Source organism: Solea senegalensis, linkage group LG3 (genome assembly GCF_019176455.1).
Source record: "Solea senegalensis isolate Sse05_10M linkage group LG3, IFAPA_SoseM_1, whole genome shotgun sequence".
Classification (NCBI taxonomy): Eukaryota; Metazoa; Chordata; class Actinopteri; order Pleuronectiformes; family Soleidae; genus Solea; species Solea senegalensis.
The window spans coordinates 21018967-21037668 of record NC_058023.1 but is presented as its reverse complement, the minus strand read 5'-3'; the positions used below and the strand labels follow the sequence as shown (position 1 = coordinate 21037668).

Here is an 18702-nt window from a genome sequence, read left to right as displayed (position 1 = left end):
ACTAGTATTTCATTTGTATAGTGAGCCAGGTCAGCCTAGCTAAATGTTTGAGACTTGAGAGCTCTGGCCTTCAGTGTACATCGAAGTAGGAAAAGTTCTCAAGTAAACTACAAAAATAACATGCTGTGTAACTGAATACATTACTAAATTGATATGAATAAAGAAATAACTGCCCCTTCAAATTGCACATACACAAATAACATAGCTACCTGTTTAGCAGAGAAAGAGCAACTTCAGTGTCCCCGTTAATCAATTGGTGTCCTTCAGCTGTGGTGCCGGTTGGCTCTGTCTCTTTTCTCTTCGAGCTGTATATTTTCTTTTTAGTTGTAGCTCCAGAAGTTACTTTTTGTTACTATGTAAAATTATGTTAACTCCCAACATTGGTAAAAAAAGAAGTTAGCGAAAATATCATACATTAATTTAAGTATTTTATTAACAATTTCATTGCCTGCATTGTGACTGTATAAATACCAGTCAAATCTAAAATACAGTGGTCAGACAGAGAGACAGCAGTGTTCACTGTTTTACTATGTGGTGCCACGACCCATGATGGCTTTCTTTGTGTTTCTTTCTGGTCTCAACAGGATTATGTAACATTTAGGTCCAAACAGTGCCATCAAGAGGCCAAAACTGGAGGCCAGGATGGCAAATACCTCCACTGCATCTGCATATTTGCCTGGAGAGCTGATGTAAGCAGGAACAAAGGCCACCCACACTGCACAGAAGATCAGCATGCTGAAAGTGATATGTTTGGCCTCATTGAAACTGTCTGGAAGATTTTTCGCTAGAAAAGCTAACAAACAACTGAGAACAGCCAGTAGACCAATATAACCAAGTAAAACTGCAAAACCAACTGTGGACCCAACTGCACACTCAAAAACTATCTTGTCACTGTGATACTGGGTGTTTTTATGAGGTGCTGGTGATGCAGAGACAAGCCAAGCAGTGCAGATTGCTGCTTGAATAGAAGTTAGAAGCAGAACTGTCCCTCTCTGCTGCACAGCACCAAACCACTTCAGACTGGACTCCCCTCCTGGTTTGGAGGTCCTAAACACAGCCAGAACCACCATGGTTTTCACCAGAATACATGAGACACAAAGTACAAAGCTGATGCCAAATGCTGCATGTCTTAGTTGGCAAGTCCATAATCTGGGTCGTCCAATGAAGAGCAATGAACACAAGAAACACAATTTGAGTGACACCAAGAGAAGAAAACTGAGTTCTGAATTGTTGGCACGAACTATAGGTGTGCCACGATGATGGATGAAGATGCCCAGAACAACAACACAGATAAATGTGCCCAACAGTGAGGTGGTTGTCAAGCAGATACCCAGAGGCTCATGGTAGGAGAGGAACTCTGTTTTCTTAGGAACACAGTGGTCACGCTGGAGGCTGGACCAGAAATCTTCTGGACAACTGGTGCACTCCATGGAGTCTGAGAAAAGAGGGAAAGTGATGAGATACATGTTTAACAACTCTGAACTGTGGCGTTCAAAAATGTACACTCGCCAGTCGCATTGCTGATCTCTCCCTCAGAACAAGGGACACAGTCAAAACAACAGTCAGGTTCCCCCTTCTTTGTGGCCATGCGGGTACCTGGAGGACAACTCTCACTGCACACTGACCGAGGAGGCTGTGTGGAGAGAAATATATGTTGTTATATCGGGTGAGGGCCCCTCTTTTCCATGTTCCATGTACACAAAGAGTTGCCATACTTAGTCCATAGACAAAACAAGCCAGCAGAGAATTTACCAAGTGAGGAAGCTGAACTCTTTTGAAATGTGCATATTGATTTAATCAGTGGTGGGCTGTCAGGGCCAGCAGAGAAGGTCCTGCTGGCCCTGACAAAAAATATCAAATATCAAAAAAGTATTTTTTTTTATAATTATTATTATTATTTATTTATTTATTTATTTATTTATTTATTTATTTATTCAATAATCAAATGAATGTGTGTATGAACATGTCTAAATTCAATTACTTTTTCAGTATGTTATGAATATATTTCCAGAAAGAATATGGTTATTTTTTGTAAAGCTGAGCTGGATTTTCCTGGATGTTATTAAACGCATCATAGCTCAGTGGACCTGCTCTAGTAGTATTGCTGGCCTTTCGTTGAAGCTGCCGTTTCCTATTTGGTTATAACTTTGACTGACGTGTGTCGTCAGCCAATCAAAATGTGATATCATAGTGACAGAACGCCCCAGGCCCAGCGATGTGTCTGGTGCTAGCCACCGCTGTTGTCATCAACGACGTTTGAACCTTTGGCGGGTTTTGAAGTAAGTTATGATCACTGCATTAACACCACCGATCCATCATGTTTCTGATCTCCTTCGTGTGCACTTTTCACGGCGATCGTTTGGAGAAAAGAAGGAAATTATTTCAAGAGGAAGACCTACACCGAAGAGGTACATCATTTACGGTAGTTGGAGTGTTAATGATAAATTTATAACATTTTTTTAGAAGTGGTGAGGACAAAACTGTTGATCATAAAATAGTGCCGGGGATGTGTTCCCCACGTAGCTGACGCCTATGCTTATGTGGAAGCTTGTTTTTGTGTCATATAGTGGCTTATGAAATTGCGTTTGCTGAGTGACTTAACGGAAGATGTGGTGGCAATGATGCAGTAGTAGTAGTAGATATGCAGTGGTGTGCGTGTGTGCTATGGTTGTTGCAGATCAACTGTCTCGTGAATATAGTCGGTGTTTGTGCGTTTTTTTTGTGTGTTTTTTTTTTTAACTGAAGGCCCTGATTTTAGTACATTTCTTTTAGCTCTTTTATTTGCTGGTTATCTTTTGAGGAGGGCCACATGGCTGGTGTAGTGGTTAGCACTCTTGCATTTGCAGTAAGAAGACCCAGGTTTGAGCCCCGGTTGGAACAACCAGCCTTTCTGCATGGAGTTTGCATGTTCTCCCCGTGTGTGCATAGGTTTTCTCTGGATTCTCAGGCCTCCTCCCACAGTCCTCCAAAAACATGCAATATGGAGATTAGTTAAATTGGTCGCTCTAAATTGACCGTAGGTGTGAATTTGTCAGTGAATGGTTGTTTGTCTCTATATGTGGCCCTGCGATGGACTGGCGAACTGGCAAACTGTCCAGGGTGTACCCCGCCTGTCGCCCTATGTCAACTGAGATTGGCACAGCACCCCCTGTGACACCCTTGTGGAAAATAAAGCGGTAGATGGATGGATGTATGTATCATTTAAGGATACAAACAGCATTTGTTACATTTTAAAGATCTGCTCCAAGATCATTGGAGTCAGACAAAAAGATGGGATGTCCCTCTGGGAGAGGCAAGCAAGAAAGAAGGCCATCTCCATTGTCAGCCAACCCCAACACATTATGGCAGATGAGTTTGAGGTGATGCCTTCAGGTTGCCAATACAATGCACCCGGTGTAAAACAAATCGCTTTTTAAATTATTTTATTCCATCACCTGTCAAGATGCTCAACTAGGATAGCTGTTATTTATGCCACTTAATCTAGCATTTAAACCTGACATGCAGTTATTTATAATTTTGATTGTCAAACTGTAATTATTTTGTTCACTGTTTACATTTTCTCTGTTCCCATTACTTCATTGTCTGTCAATCTGTTGATGCTGACTGTTGTGAGATTGTTCAGGCTGGCTGAAGGTAATGTAAATGTGATGAGGTGCAAATGATTTACCCTTTGGGGATCAATAATGGTTAGTGTGTTATGTTGATATTGATGTACTTTCTTCAAAACTAGAGGGTTCCAACAACTAGACTGGAACATGTTGTGTTAGATGAAGCCTAAGCATTTGGTGAGTAATATCCCAAGCTAAAAAATGTATGTGTGAACATGTATGTATGTACATGGACTCTACACTCAAAAAGTACCATCAAGTATGGGTGGATGACAACATAGACATTAAATGGACCATAGCAACCCTCTGTGGACTCAGAGGAAAATATGAATCTAGCCAAATGAGTGAGGCAAAGCAATGGTTGTCTATACAATTAAGTTGTAACCTGTTTAGATTCAAAGTTCCAGAAGATTTTGTCTTCATCCAGTGTGAGTTCTTCACCTTTGAAGGCTGACCTCTTAACCTCACCCACAATCTGGACTTTAGTACTTCTGTCAGGGAGCCATACCCAATTCATGATGTCATATATTGGTATGGTATCACCATTCTCATCAAATGACACTTCATCACCAAATGTTGTGGAGAAGTTCACTTTTCCCAAGTAATGAACAAGCTTTTGACATGAGAATTGGATATATAAGGAACACACACAAAAAAAATACAATTACTATACAGTGGTTGTTTGACTAACCACCACTAACAACTATTTAGGAATATATCACATACTACATACTAAATTCAACTCTTGTCGAAGGTCAAAGGATTAAGTGACAAAAAGAGTTGAGTGGAAACTGATATCTCACCTGCCATGGCTCCAGTCTTTGTAAATGAGCACAGGTGTTGTTGCTGAAAGGTCCTCTCCCTGGCTCACACTGCAGCATGTCATCAAGAGCATATGCCAGAGCGTACACAGCCTTATACACATTATACTCTGGCCTGAGGTCTGAAACGTCAAAGAACTCATTCTCCACATTCTCTACAACTTCCTGTCCAGTGCATAATTGTCCTCCAGCTTCCACCCAACCTGCTGGAGGTGGTGCAAATCTACACTGAAATGTGTGTTCCCAAAACTGATTCACCTGCAGGGGTGAGAAAATCCCATTTCATTGTTTGGGGACACAATAAACAGTACAGTTTCAGTGTTGAGCCCTGTTCAAATGTTTAAAAATAATTATAATAATTGTTCTAATGAGTCCATATCCTACCTGCGTACAGTTTTGTATGTTTGACCAGCAATACCAACAATGGCAGTGTTGATACACAATGATGTTGATACATAAAATGACACAATATATGATATACAGAATATAATTTCTCACCATTATCACTGGTCTAATCTATCTATCTATGAAGAATGCTATGCTACATGACGTGCTACTTTTGCTTTAGTATGATTTGACAATAAGCATAACCAGGTAGAGTGAGATATGGTTTTGCCAAACATGCCAGCAGGCTAAGCAGGAAAATGCAGCTGAAATATTCCTTTTCATGTTCTGTATGTAATTGTTGAACTGTTGTTGAAGTGGAGTAATAAATGACTTATTGTCCACTAACTAATGACAGTTTAATAATTAGCAATGAATGTTACATGCAATGAAGTTCATTTTCAAATTAATGACAGTATATTGTTCTTACAAATATCAATACAAAGTGGAAACTCACCATGTTATTTTCATCTGTCTTGTTGTGATGTGGGTCTGGATGTATTTGTAACAGGAAGTCCCTGAGTCCTGGTATTTCTCCTCGACGGATGGCAATGCCCAGTGTTCCACCCAGGTACGGCATGAAGTGGGGAGTCTGGAGCACATCAACTGATGTCCAGGCTTCACTGGCAATCCACTGCAGGCCTGTCACCTTCTGCCTGACCACCTACATATGTGACCAGCCATGAGAAAACCAGCAACAAGTCAGTCCAGCACAAATCGAGTAAACAAAGAAAAACCTATTTCTTGGGGTCCCTAGACCTGCTATTGATAAACATTGTTCGAACTACTGCAATACTTTAAGTCCTGTGGGCGAACAGATATCAAATGTCACTGATGGGGTTGGATTATGTAAATATGATGATACTGTCACTTGGCTCCTGGAAAGTGTAAATCTTTGAGGCTAAAATTCTCCCCAAGCAAGTTTGAGGAGTGCCTACTTTCATTCAAATCTTCTTCCTCGGCCCATTTGTTCCTAGGTTTCTCGTGGCTGGGCACATATGGAATTATCACAAGTTTACAAAATCATACCACATCATCATAATCATTACACAAATCATCAACTCCTCCCTCAGCTCTGGATCTATCCACAATTCACTTAAACTGGCTGTTGTCACCCCATCCTCAAAACACCTGGCCGCAAAATGTCCAACTTCTGGCCCATCTCCAAACTCCCTTCATTTGTCAAAAATTCTGGAACATGTAGCTATCAAAATCAAAGGCCACCTCTCCACTAATGATCTATTTCAAAAATTCCAATCCGGTTTCCGCTCATAGAACAGCACAGAAACAGCACTCGTGAATGACCTCCTCCTCTCCTCTGACTCTGGATACCTCAGCATCCTCATCCTCCTTGACCTCACTGACGCATTCGACACCTTCATCCTTCTCTTCCATCTGGAATCCTGCTTCAACATCACCGGCTCTGGTCTCTCTGGTCTCTTGTTAAGATCATACCTCTTCTCAGTTCACTCTCCTTCTATTCTGCTGAAACCCTGATCAATGCATTTATCACTTCCAAAATTGGCTACTGCAACAGCATCCTCTACGGTTCACCAACAACTCACTTACTCACTCCCACTTCAGAAATCATATCACCCCTGTCCTCCAGAACCTGCACTGGCTTCCCATCTCTCATCCAGCTCAAAGTCACTCAGCCCCCTCTCTCTGGAACTCACTACCACAACCCACCTGTGACTTTTCTGATTCAATCATTCAATCACTTCTCAAAACACATATTTTCAAGACCGCTTTCATAAATCGTCATACATTAGTTGTATCTTTTTTTTTCTTTTCTATATTCATTGAATGTAAAGCCAATTTGCGTTCCTGAAAAGTGCTATACAAATACAATTTTTTTTGTTGTTGTTGTTATTATAGCAGTAAAGTATAATCTAGTTTCCACTGTTAATGTCACACTCAAATTGTGTGTTCACACAATTACAGGCAAATCCTGGTAAACAATCGTATTCTGAAACCTTTAACCAGAAACATTAACAAATTACAGGTGAAACATTGTGAATAAAATTACTTTTTGAAAGGCTAAAAGGTTTTTGCCTCATATTTTCTCAGGACTGACCTCTTTCATGAGGTTAATCATACGACTCTTATTGGCAAACACAATCACCACTCGAGCTGTAGATTTCCTCATCACATCCACTATTCTCCTTAGTTCAGCAGGGTCGTCACCCCAGGGCAAAATCTCTGTATAAGCCAGACAACCTCCACCAGCTGGACCCAGATCAGAGTGAAAGGATCGGGCAGCGTGGACTCCATAATCGTCATCACTGATGATCAGACCTGCCCAAGTCCAACCAAAGTGTTTTAGAATCTGAATCATAGCATTCACCTGTGTGGACACAGAGCAGAGGGAATAGTGTACAGGCTGGAATCATCTTCCACTAGAAATCCTGCTAAACATGTTCATCAAAGACTCATGTTTAATCACTGTCTTTAAATGTTGTATATCTGACACCACACAACTCCATAAACGAGACACATATCATGAATGGTGATACCCTTTTTGGGGGAGGAAGCGGGGGTGGATATTTACCTGAAAAGCATCACTCGGGATTGTCCTAAAGAAAGATGGGAACTTCTGTCTGTCACTCAGGCAGGAACATGTGGCAAAATAACTCACCTACAAAAAAAAACAGAACAAAAAAATATCCTAAAATACAGTTTGTTTGTTTGTTTTTCGATTCGATTAAAATTTTTAACACAATAATGATCAAATTGAAAGACTTAAAAACTTACCAGAGGCACTCTGTACAAACCTAAGACTGTAGAAATGGCTATAGAATTTGAAGAGGTAGCATCACCCACAATTCCTAGGACTGGAGGAGTTCCTACACAGTTCTCCTCTAATGTAACTTGCTCTTCTTGACCACTGACTAAGGTCAGTGCTGCACGAAATCCAATTCCTATTTGTAGGCAGTTATCATACAGACTGTATCCCAGAGTCACATTAGGCAGCAGGTTGGAGTTTCTGTTGATCTCATCAATAGCAAAAGCCATGGTCTGAGCCTGTCTGAATCCTATATCATGAAAACTAACACAAAGATGTAAGTGTCTACTATTGCAAATATTTCATACAGTAACTGCAAAGTTATACATTTCACAACTACAGATACTGTCAGACTCACCCATAGCAGGTAGGTAGCTGTAACTCTGAGGTAAAAGTGAGGTCAGGATCAGCAGAAAAGAAGTTGATTGCAAAAAGTCCACCTAGAATCACATCTCCAGTTTTGTGCATCCCATTCAGATTAAACTGTTCCTGTAACTGACAAGAGGAGGAGGACACAGCAGAAGAAAAGCAGGAGAACATTAGCAAGAGAAACTTGTTGTCTAAAAATATCCTCATGACTTTCCTCTGCTTTACCCCTTTTCTGAGTTCAGTCCTTTCACTACATCACACATTTTATTCACTCATGATCATGTTTATTCTTGCACATCACCTATCAGAGCAGAATAACTAGCAGTAGGGGCAGGTCCTCAGCAACGTCAAGTGTCAATTACATATCATTCTTTTGTCATTTGTCTTCACAGTGCAACTGTTTGTGATCCGTTTCAGATCAGTATGTTTGTAAATGGACACACTGAAGACTATAAATAGATGAATAGATATGATAACTCAAACAATTTTAAACTGCAGCTGAGTGAACAGGCTGAAATGGGAGAGTAAATTAATTCATATAAATGTTTTTGCTTACAATTGACTAATATCTCACCTTTCAACTATCTAAATAGTCGCTTTAAAAAATAGAAAGAAAATGGAAAAATTACTAAATGTCATTTGGTAGATCACTAAACATCAACATTTGAACTCACCCTCTACAGAACATGTGTGATTGTTTGGCCATCTATTCTTAATTTTTATATTATTGAAAAAGGGAATCAGTAGTAAGCAAAATTTTAATGATGAGCTTGCAACCATCTTTGTAATCATCATTTATTCAAAGATAGAAAAATGTATTCTCGTCCTCCACACATATGTAAACCTAGTTTCTGGATGTTGCTAATCTTCACTCAAGTAAGTGAACTTTACTGGTCAACCATTATATATAATTGGTGCTTCTATAGTGTCATTTCTGAATTACTGTATTATATGAAACTCTGACATGTCATGAAATCTTTCGAGAAGCTCATCAAGCGGGAGATTATTGCAGGTAGAACTGTTAGATCCACTTCAGTTTGTTAATGGCCCTTTTCCACTATACAATTTCAGCGCGAATTGGCACGGCATGGCTTGACTCCACTGGGTTTGGGATGTCACTGTCACTATTCTACTTGCATATGTATCAAAGCATGTGCATCCTTATTGTATTGGGAATTACTATTATTATTAGTATTATTATCTGCTCCTGGCATGAATCTGTGCAAGGAACCTATTGTTTTCCTATATATTATTATTAGGGTTCGAACAACAAGGTTGCGCAAGAACCCTATTGAAACCGTAAGCGTTATTCTTCTTTTTATTCTTATTCTTCCTCAAAGTGAATCGCGTTTTTGAGGCCTTGAACATACCCCGAAACTCATCAATTTTTGCAATCGCATCAGACCTGGTGAAAATTTCTGTCTGAAAGTGGTTCTGAGAAAAACTCCTATTAGGTCATCTGTTGTTGGGTTTAACGTACGTGAACGAAACTAGGTACACACGTTCATTAGGTGGGGGCGGTCAAAAACGTCTATTACGACTTTCCTGTGAATCCTACAGGAAGTCCGCCATCTTGGAGTTCACGCCAAAACGGAAGCGATTTTGGCCACTTTGCACCAATGGTATTTGAACAAACTTATCCTAGAGCTTTCGTGCGATCATCTTCAAACTTGGTGCAGTCACTGTGGACAAATTCAGGAGCTTACGATGCTTATGGTTAGTTAAAATGTCGCATGGCGTACGAGAACAGGGCTGGCAAAGTTGGCGAAAATTTTGAATTTCTCGCAACACACAACAAAACTCTTATAACTTTGTAATGGAAGGTCCGATCTCAACCAAACTTGCCAATCCTGGTCCAATCGGAACCAAACTTGCTAGGATTGATGATAGTCCGGCCCTGAAGACCTCTGTATGAAAATATTCAATTTCCAAAACAGCGCCCCCTGGTGACGGCAGACAATATGACATTTGATATTTGAACTAACAACTCCTACAGCTTTTGGGCGATCACTTTCAAACTTGGCGAGGTCACTGTGGACAAGTTGATGAGCTTAAAATGCTGAAAGTTTAATAAAATGTTGCATGGCATGCGAGATGTCCGATCTGCACGAAACTTCATGTGAGTCAAGGGACCTTCCCTGAACACCCAACACAGGAAGTTGGCCATTTTAAATAAGAAATTAAATCTAACTTTGCGCAGGGACGCCGCTGAAAATAACTAGGACTGAAAATAACTAGTACCACAAGCAGTGAATAAACGGGAGATGAGCGCGAGGACTCACGTGGCGACGTGGGCACACAAAGACTCGCAAGCCCTCGAGCCCTCTAGTTCGGTTTTGTGGAAATTAAGTTCCACGAAATTTCCCAGATTTCCTGAAACTTGGTGAGAATACTGTGTTTATTTTGGCGATTTGCATGCTTTGTAAATGCAGAAACTCCTTTTAGTGCGTTTTTTTGTACCAACATTTGTACAGTTTGTACTACTCACATCAAAGACAAAATATTATTGATAGCTTTCGTGGATTCAAAAGGGTGTGGCTACAGAAATCCTGGTGAATTTTGACCATTTGCCACGAAAAAGGAAGTTCCCTACTATTTTGACCCTGAACATGTCGATCAACACAAGCTTGACCCAACAGGTAGTCAGCCATTTTGAATTTAGCCGCCATTTCGCCACAAAACAGGAAGTGCCGTGTAACTTGTTCATAATTGGTCCTCGTTCTCATGTCTATAAATTGATTTTAATATGGCATGACTAAATATGGTCCATTAACAAATAAGCAGGTAGAGAAAATGACAGAATAAATAATGTAATTGGTTTATTTATTATCTTTATTCCCTCCACTGTTGTCTGGTAAATTCTAAAATACAGAGTGGAGCAGCCAGAGAAATAGCAGTATTAACTGGTACCACGACCCATGATGGCCTTCTTTGTATTTTTCTCTGGTTTTAACAGGATTATGTAACATTTAGGTCCAAACAGTGCCACCAAGATGCCAAAACTGGAGGCCAGGATGGCAAATATCTCCACTGCATCTGCATATTTGCCTGGTGAGCTGATGTAAGCAGGGACAAAGGCCACCCACACTGCACAGAAGATCAGCATGCTGAAAGTGATGAGTTTGGCCTCATTGAAACTGTCTGGAAGATTCCTTGCTAAAAAAGCTAACACACAACTGAGGACAGCCAGGAAACCAATATAACCAAGTAAAACTGCAAAACCAACTGTGGACCCAATTATACACTCATAAACTATCTTGTCACTGTGATACTGGGTGTTTTTATGAGGCACTGGTGAAGCAGAGACAAGCCAGACAGTGCAGATTGCTGCTTGAACAGAAGTCAGAACCAAAACTGTCCCTCTCTGCTGCACAGCACCAAACCACTTAAGACTAGATTCACCCCCTGGTTTGGAGGCCCTGAACACAGCCAGAACCACCATGGTTTTCACCAGGATACATGAGACACAAAGCACAAAGCTGATGCCAAATGCTGCATGTCTTAGTTGACAAGTCCATAATCTGGGTCGTCCAATGAAGAGCAATGAACACAAGAAACACAATTTAAGCGACACCAAGAGAAGAAAACTGAGTTCTGAATTGTTGGCACGAACTATAGGTGTGCTGTGATGATGGATGAAGATGCCCAGAACAACAACACAGATACATGTGCCTAACAGTGAGGTTGTTGTCAAGCAGATACCCAGAGGCTCATGGTATGAGAGGAACTCTATTTTCTTAGGAACACAGTGGTCACGCTGGGGGCTGGACCAGAAATCTTCTGGACAACTGGTGCATTCCGTGGAGCCTGAGAAAAGAGTAATGAGATACAAGTTTATACAACTCAATTCAATTCAATTTTATCTGTATACTGCCAATTCATAACATGTATCTTCTGTAGACACTTTTACATGGTAAGGTCAAGACTTGACTGAGTATTGCACTTGACAATAGTGGACAGCAAAAAAAAAGCCCTTTTAACAGAACTGAACACCTAGATTGTAGATTGAGTGTAAGAACATCTGTCTCGACATCTCTGAACTGTGGTGTTTAAAAGTTCACACTCACCAGTCATATTGCTGATCTTCCCCTCAGAACAAGGGACACAGTCAAAACAACAGTCAGGTTCCCCCTTCTTTCTGGCCATACGGGTACCTGGAGGACAGCTCTCACTGCATACTGACCGAGGAGGCTGTGTGGAGAAAGATATATGTTATCCTATCTTACTTTTTCATTATTTTCTGCAGAGGGTTGCTGTTCATGTCTGTTTGCATGTACATGCCCACTGTTCTCCCAAATCATTTCAGTGGCCTTGGTAGAATTTCAATTTTTGGCAGAATCTTCTTTTTATAACCTTGCAGTCTTTGAATGATGGGTTGTACAGGTGTTTGTACCAACAAACCTCCCCACACAACCTCAAACAAGCCGCTCATGTTTATCATAACTTTCGTTGACCCTTCAACCAAAACAAATGTAAACGACCAGCTGTGGAAAGGATTGTGGATGTAATGTATGAGCATTTGCTGAGTACAGTCCATGGTCACAAAATGTAGGGTTGCACACGTATGTTCACATGGGGTTTGCCTGTACCACCATAGACTAGGGTGGGTGACAACATTCAGTGAAAATGTATTACAGCAATCTAATGCAGACTCAGAGGAAAAGTAACAATTCAACCCAATAAGTGAGGCAAAGAGATAAAGTAGTAGTAGTAGTACAATTAAGAAGTAACCTGTTTGGATTCAAAGTTCCAGAAGATTTTGTCTTCATCCAGTGTGACTTCTCCACCTTTGAAAGCTGACCTCTTAACCTCACCCACTCTCTGAACTTTAGTTTTTCCATCAGGGAGCCACACCCAGTTCATGATGTCATATATTGGTAAGGCATCACCATTCTCATCAAATGACACTCGATCGCCAAATGTCGTGGTGAAGTTGACTTTTTCCAAATAATACGCAAGCTTTGATATTAGAATTAGACATAGAAGAAAAACCAGAAAGAAAACTGTAATTAGTGCCCAGTGGTTGTTTGCTTCAGCTGAACAACCATTTACCTCATATAACATGCCAATATCGGCTTAAAAGGAAATGAATTATGACTTAAAGTTAGCCTAGATTGAAATAATTCCCCAAATATATCATACAAGAATGGGAAAGACAGATTTAGATATTAGATGATCTATAATTCTGTCATTTGCCATAACCACATATAATGAGTATGCTTCCGCTTACACTAACTGTATCAGGTCTGGGTCTCTTTTGGTCAGTATCTTTTAGGGCTCAGATTTGGACAAAAATGTGCAGCCGACCAACACTCTAGAATGTATGGATGAACTGTAAATTTGAAAGCCTCTAATGGCTTGTATCTTTCACTAGCACAGAGACATGCAAATAAAATAAAAGAGACAGATAGAATACCTTCTATTTGTTCTATTATATGCTGTACGTTTGTGAACACAGCAGTACCTAGAATTAAAAATCAAACCATCACATACCATATTTCACTTACTCTTTCACCTGATTAAAATCCAATGTCACTTAAGGGAAAGTGATATGCTTAATTTATCTATCATATCTTTATTGTTTTGTCAGCTCTTCAAAAATAAAAACAATATACATAATTAAGAGTCGAGTGTCAACGACTGATAACACACCTGCCATGGCTCCAGTTTTTGTAAATGAGCACAGGTGTTGTTGCTGAAAGGTCCTCTCCCTGGCTCACACTGCAGCATGTCATCAAGAGCATACGCCAGAGCGTACACAGCCTTATACACATTATACTCTGACCTGAGGTCTGAAACATCGAGGAGCTCAGTCTCCACATTCTCTAGAACTTCCTGTCCAGTGCATAATTCTCCTCCAGCTTCCACCCAACCAGCTGGAGGTGGTGCAAATCTACACTGAAATGTGTGTTCCCAAAACTGATTTACCTGAGAGTAAATACATTTCTTAATTAATGCCAGGATATTAATGTCACATGTACCGAATCAGAGGGAAAGACTCACCACACTTTTTCCATTTGTGTTGTTGTGATGTAGGTCAGGATGTATTTGTAACAGGAAGTCCCTGAGTCCTGGTATTTCTCCTCGACGAATGGCGATGCCCAGTGTTCCACCCAGGTATGGCATGAGGTGAGGACTCTGGAGCGCAGCAGCTGATGACCAGGCTTCACTAGCCATCCACTGCAGGCCTGTCACATTCTGCCTCACCACCTGTACATTGCATTGTAAATTTATGAATTCATACTATTATACCAGTAAAACATGATATAGTTACATTACATGTAATTTAGCAGACACTTACGATTGCGACTTACAGTAAGTGCATTTCAACATTTGGGAGCAAACGAGAGCTAGAAGTAGTAAGTGCTTCATGTAAGCCAAACAATAAAGTGCTAGTCATAAGTGCGATGCACAAGAAACAGTTTTTTGTATATATTTTTTTTGTCGTCGTTGTTGTCGTAGTCGAGGTAAAGTCGAAAGTGACGTTTTTTTAGTCGGTGATGTGCAGGTTTTCTGCTGTCCGGATGTCGATGGGGAGTGAAGTATATGAACTTAGAAGAACACATTAACACAGCTAATGTTTAATCCTTAAATGTATTGATGATTGACATTAATAAGTAAACATGAGACAAGAGGGTCTCCTGGACACATGACAGTCAGACCGTATGCTTTACAATAGGCATCCTGTATAGGACAGGAAGCTTGAGGGTCTGTCCTAGATATGGTGTGTTAGGAAGTATAGATGTCTCTTGTTTAACTAAATGGTAATATTGTCCAAACTTTATAGATCATGGGACAGTATGGTATGTCCAGACCCGACTTGTTTTTCAAGTATGTTGCACCATGGAAATAGGAGAAAGGCGGGTGTTGGAACATGTGAAGCCTACAATGAAAATGTTAGATCATCTAAATATGGTTAGTTTTGCTTCTCTGGGGCAGAATTGTTCAGAGATTCGGCAGGAACACATTCTCCCGAGCTGCTGCAGAGCTTGATCTCATGCCTGACTTCTAACCAAATAAAATCCCTTTGTTCAGTACGAGTCCTGTGTCAGAGGGGTTTCTTCCTGCATCATCAACTCATCACCTATTGTTCACAAAAATGACAGGAGCCAGGACAGTGAACAGCCGTGAGTTTGGCGAATGCCTCTGCGATCCTCTCAGTGAGGGGGCAACAAGCAGGTTTGAATTTCTTGTGCAAATACAATCACAACTTGAGCTTTAGAAGTTATCATCAAAACCACTATTCTCCTTAGTTCAGCAGAGTCTTCCATTTGTCCTGGTAAATAAAATTACTCTAAAACCTTCTTTGCAGCAATTTAAGTTACAATTAATATATTAGTAACAAAATCTGTTTTTCAAATGTTAAAAGGGTTTTTACAACATATCTCTGTAAGGACTGACCTCTTTTATTAGGTTAATCATACGACTCTGGTTTGAAAACACAATCACCACTCGAGCTGTAGATTTCCTCATCACATCCACTATCCTCCTTAGTTCAACAGGGTCATAAACACTGGGTAAAATCTCTGTGTAAGCCAGACAACCTCCACCAGCTGGGCCCAGATCAGAGTGAAAGGATCGGGCAGCATGGACTCCATAATCATTATCACTGATGAGCAGACCTGCCCAAATCCAACCAAAGTGTTTTAGAATCTGAATCATAGCATTGACCTATGTGGACACAGAGCAGGGACACATCACATAGGGATTAGTGCACAGGTTGGAATCATCTTTCACGAGAAATCCTGCTAAACACGTTCATCAAAGACTCATGTTTAATCAAGTCTTAAAGTGTTGAATATTTGACACCACACACCTCTGAAAATGAGACACAACATGGCTAGTGATTCATTTTTTTCATTTTCATTTTTTCTGCAGACAGATTTTCACCTGAAAAGCATCACTGGGGATCGTCCTGAAGAAAGATGGGAACTTTTGTCTGTCACTCAGGCAGGAACATGTGGCAAAATAACTCACCTGCAAAAAATATTAAATCTTGTATCTTAATACCAGTCATAGTTACTTGCATACATCTTTACAATTTAATTTAAATTTGCAAATAAATAAAAGCAATGATTGACTTCAGAGGCAGATCAACTTACCAGAGGCACTCTGTACAAACCTAACAAAGTGGATATGGCAATAGAACGTGTGGAGGAAGAATCACCCACAATCCCTAGGACAAGAGGAGTTCCTACACAGTTTTCCTCTAATGTAACTTGCTCTTCTTGACCACTGACTAAGGCCAGTGCTGCACGAAATCCAATTCGTAGTTGGTTGCAGTGATCATACAGACTGTATCCCAGAGTCACATCAGGCAGCAGGTTGGAGTTTCTGTTGATCTCATCAATAGCAAAGGCCATGGTCTGAGCATGTCTGTATCCTATAACATTAAAACTGATACAAAATACAAAAAGTGTTTAGTATTCAAAATATATTATACAGTAATTGAGCAAAGCTACACGTTTCACAGCAACTGCAATTTATTATTGAATTTATCATTATCTTCACCCATGATAAAATGTAAATGCTTTAATGAGGTCAGAATCATGTAATGTTTTCATAGTAATAACAAGATATTAAGAAAATTGTCAAACTTAGTGACATAATTTCTCTCAGCTTCATAATTGTTGTTTCTCTTACAGACTCACCCATAGCAGTTAGACTGATGTGGCTCTAAAATAAAAGACAGATCAGGATCAGCAGAGAATAGGTTATTTTCAAAAAGTCCACCAAGAATCACATCTCCTGTCTGGTGCATCTCATTCAGATGAAATTTTCCCTGTGACTGGCAAGAGGAGGAAAAAAGAGAGGAGGACACAACAGAGGAAAAGCAGAACAACAGTAGTAAGAGCAAGTTGTTGTCCAAAAATACCCTCATGACTTTGCTCTGGTTCATCACTTTTTTGAGTTTGGTTCCTTCACTACAATACCCACTATATTGACTTGTGATATTAGTTATTCTTGCATACCACCTATCAGGGAAGAACATTAAGCTGTATGGGCAGGGCCTAAAATGTATTTGTGAATGCTTGTGTATGTGTGTTAGACTTGTAGTCAAGACCGCCTAAACCGAGACTAAGACAAGATCAAGACCAAGGCAGACCAAGTCAAGGCCAAGACCAGCTCAAGACAATACCGAGACAAGACCGAGCCCGGGAAAAAAACAAACAAACTCGTGTTGAAGTTACACCATAACTTGCATGAATTGCTGAACAGTAGCATACTGGGGTTCAGCCGCAGTTTACATTCAATACATAATTAGAAGGAATGACTTCAACTACAGGCAGAACAATACAGAGACAGATTATGTCATATGAGCTCACTCACTGTAAATGTTTTTACAGACTGGCTGAGATAAACTATGTGTAGCAATTGCATGACGGCTGTAACTGCATTATTAGAGGATTGAGACTCCCTTAACTTTTGTGTGCTGTTGAAGACTGACATGACTAGTAAAGCAACCGCCTGTTTTTGATCCTCCTTGTGAGCGTTTTTTTGATATTATTATCAAGTAACTTTTGTTAAACTTTACATTGCCGTTGTGTCGTGCATTTGAGTCCTCCAGTCTCGTGTCTAAAAGCATAACACAGACAAGCCTTGTATGGAGGATGTAAGTGAGAAGCCAGAGCAGAAAGCAGGAGAACTTAGCAAGAGCAACTTGTTGTCTAAAAATATCGTCATGACTTTTCCTCTTCAGTCCTTTCACTACATCACACATTTTATTGTCTCATGATAATGTTTATTCTTGCACATCACCTATCAAGGCAGAATAACTAGCAGTAGGGGCAAAGTCATGAGTCAATTAGATATCCTTCTTTTGTCATTGATCTTTACAGTGCAACTGTTTGTATTTCAAGTTTTAAATTACACTAATTACACCAATAAGCTCCAGCTCCCAATCAGCAGCCTTGACGAGGAGTTCAGAGGCTCTAAGGACTCAAGAGTTGCATCAGCAGGCATCATGGTGCGTACAGGAAGGAACCTAGTTTCTGGATGTTGCTAATCTTCACTCAAGTGAAGATTAGTGCTTCTCTTGTATCATTTCTGAATTATTGTATTATATGAAACTCTGACAAGTCATGAAATATTTCTAGAAGCTCATCAAGCGGAAGATTGTTGCAGGTAGTAAAGCTAATAGAACTAGATGTTTCAATCCCTTGAGTTGGAAACTCTTGACAGTAGCAGTCGGTGTGGAGTGGTGAAAAGGAGGGTAAGCTATGTCAGTAGGGTCATCAGGTGGACACCCTGCTTCATCGACGTTTCATTGATTGGAGCCCACAACATCTCCCGAGGGCTCAACGGTGTACCCAGCATCTCAGGTACACCCCCCTCCATGCCATACCCTCCATATCCCTAATGGGCTCTGCATGGCAGGGGCGTCCTTCTCCCTGAGTCGGGCCTAAGCCTGCCCAATAGGGGTCCTTACGCTTGATCCAGAGCCAGTTACTGCTTTGTTCAGCAGCACCTGACATGGACTTGATGGCCTGTTGAAGAGAGCGACCCTTCACCCCTATTTTTCTCAGCAGACTGGTGGTAGATGTGGCAACAAATCCCTTGCATCCCACTTCTACTGGGAAGATGTTGGTCTTCCAGCCGTTCTGGGATGCTTCAGCTGCCAGGTCGGAATATTTGTTACTTTTCCTCTCATAAGCCTCTTCAACCCCAAGTTCCCATGGTGCTGTTAATTCCACAACATATCCTAGCTTTGTTGTTGGAGACCACAGGACCATGT

The 18702-nt window shown here is 40.5% G+C and overlaps 2 protein-coding genes across 2 annotated transcripts; both read right to left on the bottom strand.

The window, feature by feature from the left end:
* Positions 1-415: 415 nt before the first annotated feature.
* On the bottom strand, positions 416-9205 carry LOC122766202 (extracellular calcium-sensing receptor-like). Its single transcript, XM_044020883.1, has 9 exons — positions 7957-9205; positions 7568-7862; positions 7365-7451; positions 6891-7160; positions 5271-5477; positions 4412-4687; positions 3994-4221; positions 1510-1633; positions 416-1435 (listed from the first exon to the last, which is right to left on the bottom strand). Exons 1-9 carry the CDS (start codon positions 8172-8174, stop codon positions 528-530), a joined length of 2613 nt encoding a protein of 870 aa, XP_043876818.1. The 5' UTR covers positions 8175-9205; the 3' UTR covers positions 416-527.
* A 1568-nt stretch (positions 9206-10773) lies between these two features.
* LOC122766199 (extracellular calcium-sensing receptor-like) lies at positions 10774-16928 on the bottom strand. Its single transcript, XM_044020880.1, has 9 exons — positions 16619-16928; positions 16070-16364; positions 15858-15944; positions 15369-15638; positions 13974-14177; positions 13620-13886; positions 12699-12926; positions 12035-12158; positions 10774-11774 (listed from the first exon to the last, which is right to left on the bottom strand). Exons 1-9 carry the CDS (start codon positions 16864-16866, stop codon positions 10867-10869), a joined length of 2631 nt encoding a protein of 876 aa, XP_043876815.1. The 5' UTR covers positions 16867-16928; the 3' UTR covers positions 10774-10866.
* Positions 16929-18702: the final 1774 nt, after the last annotated feature.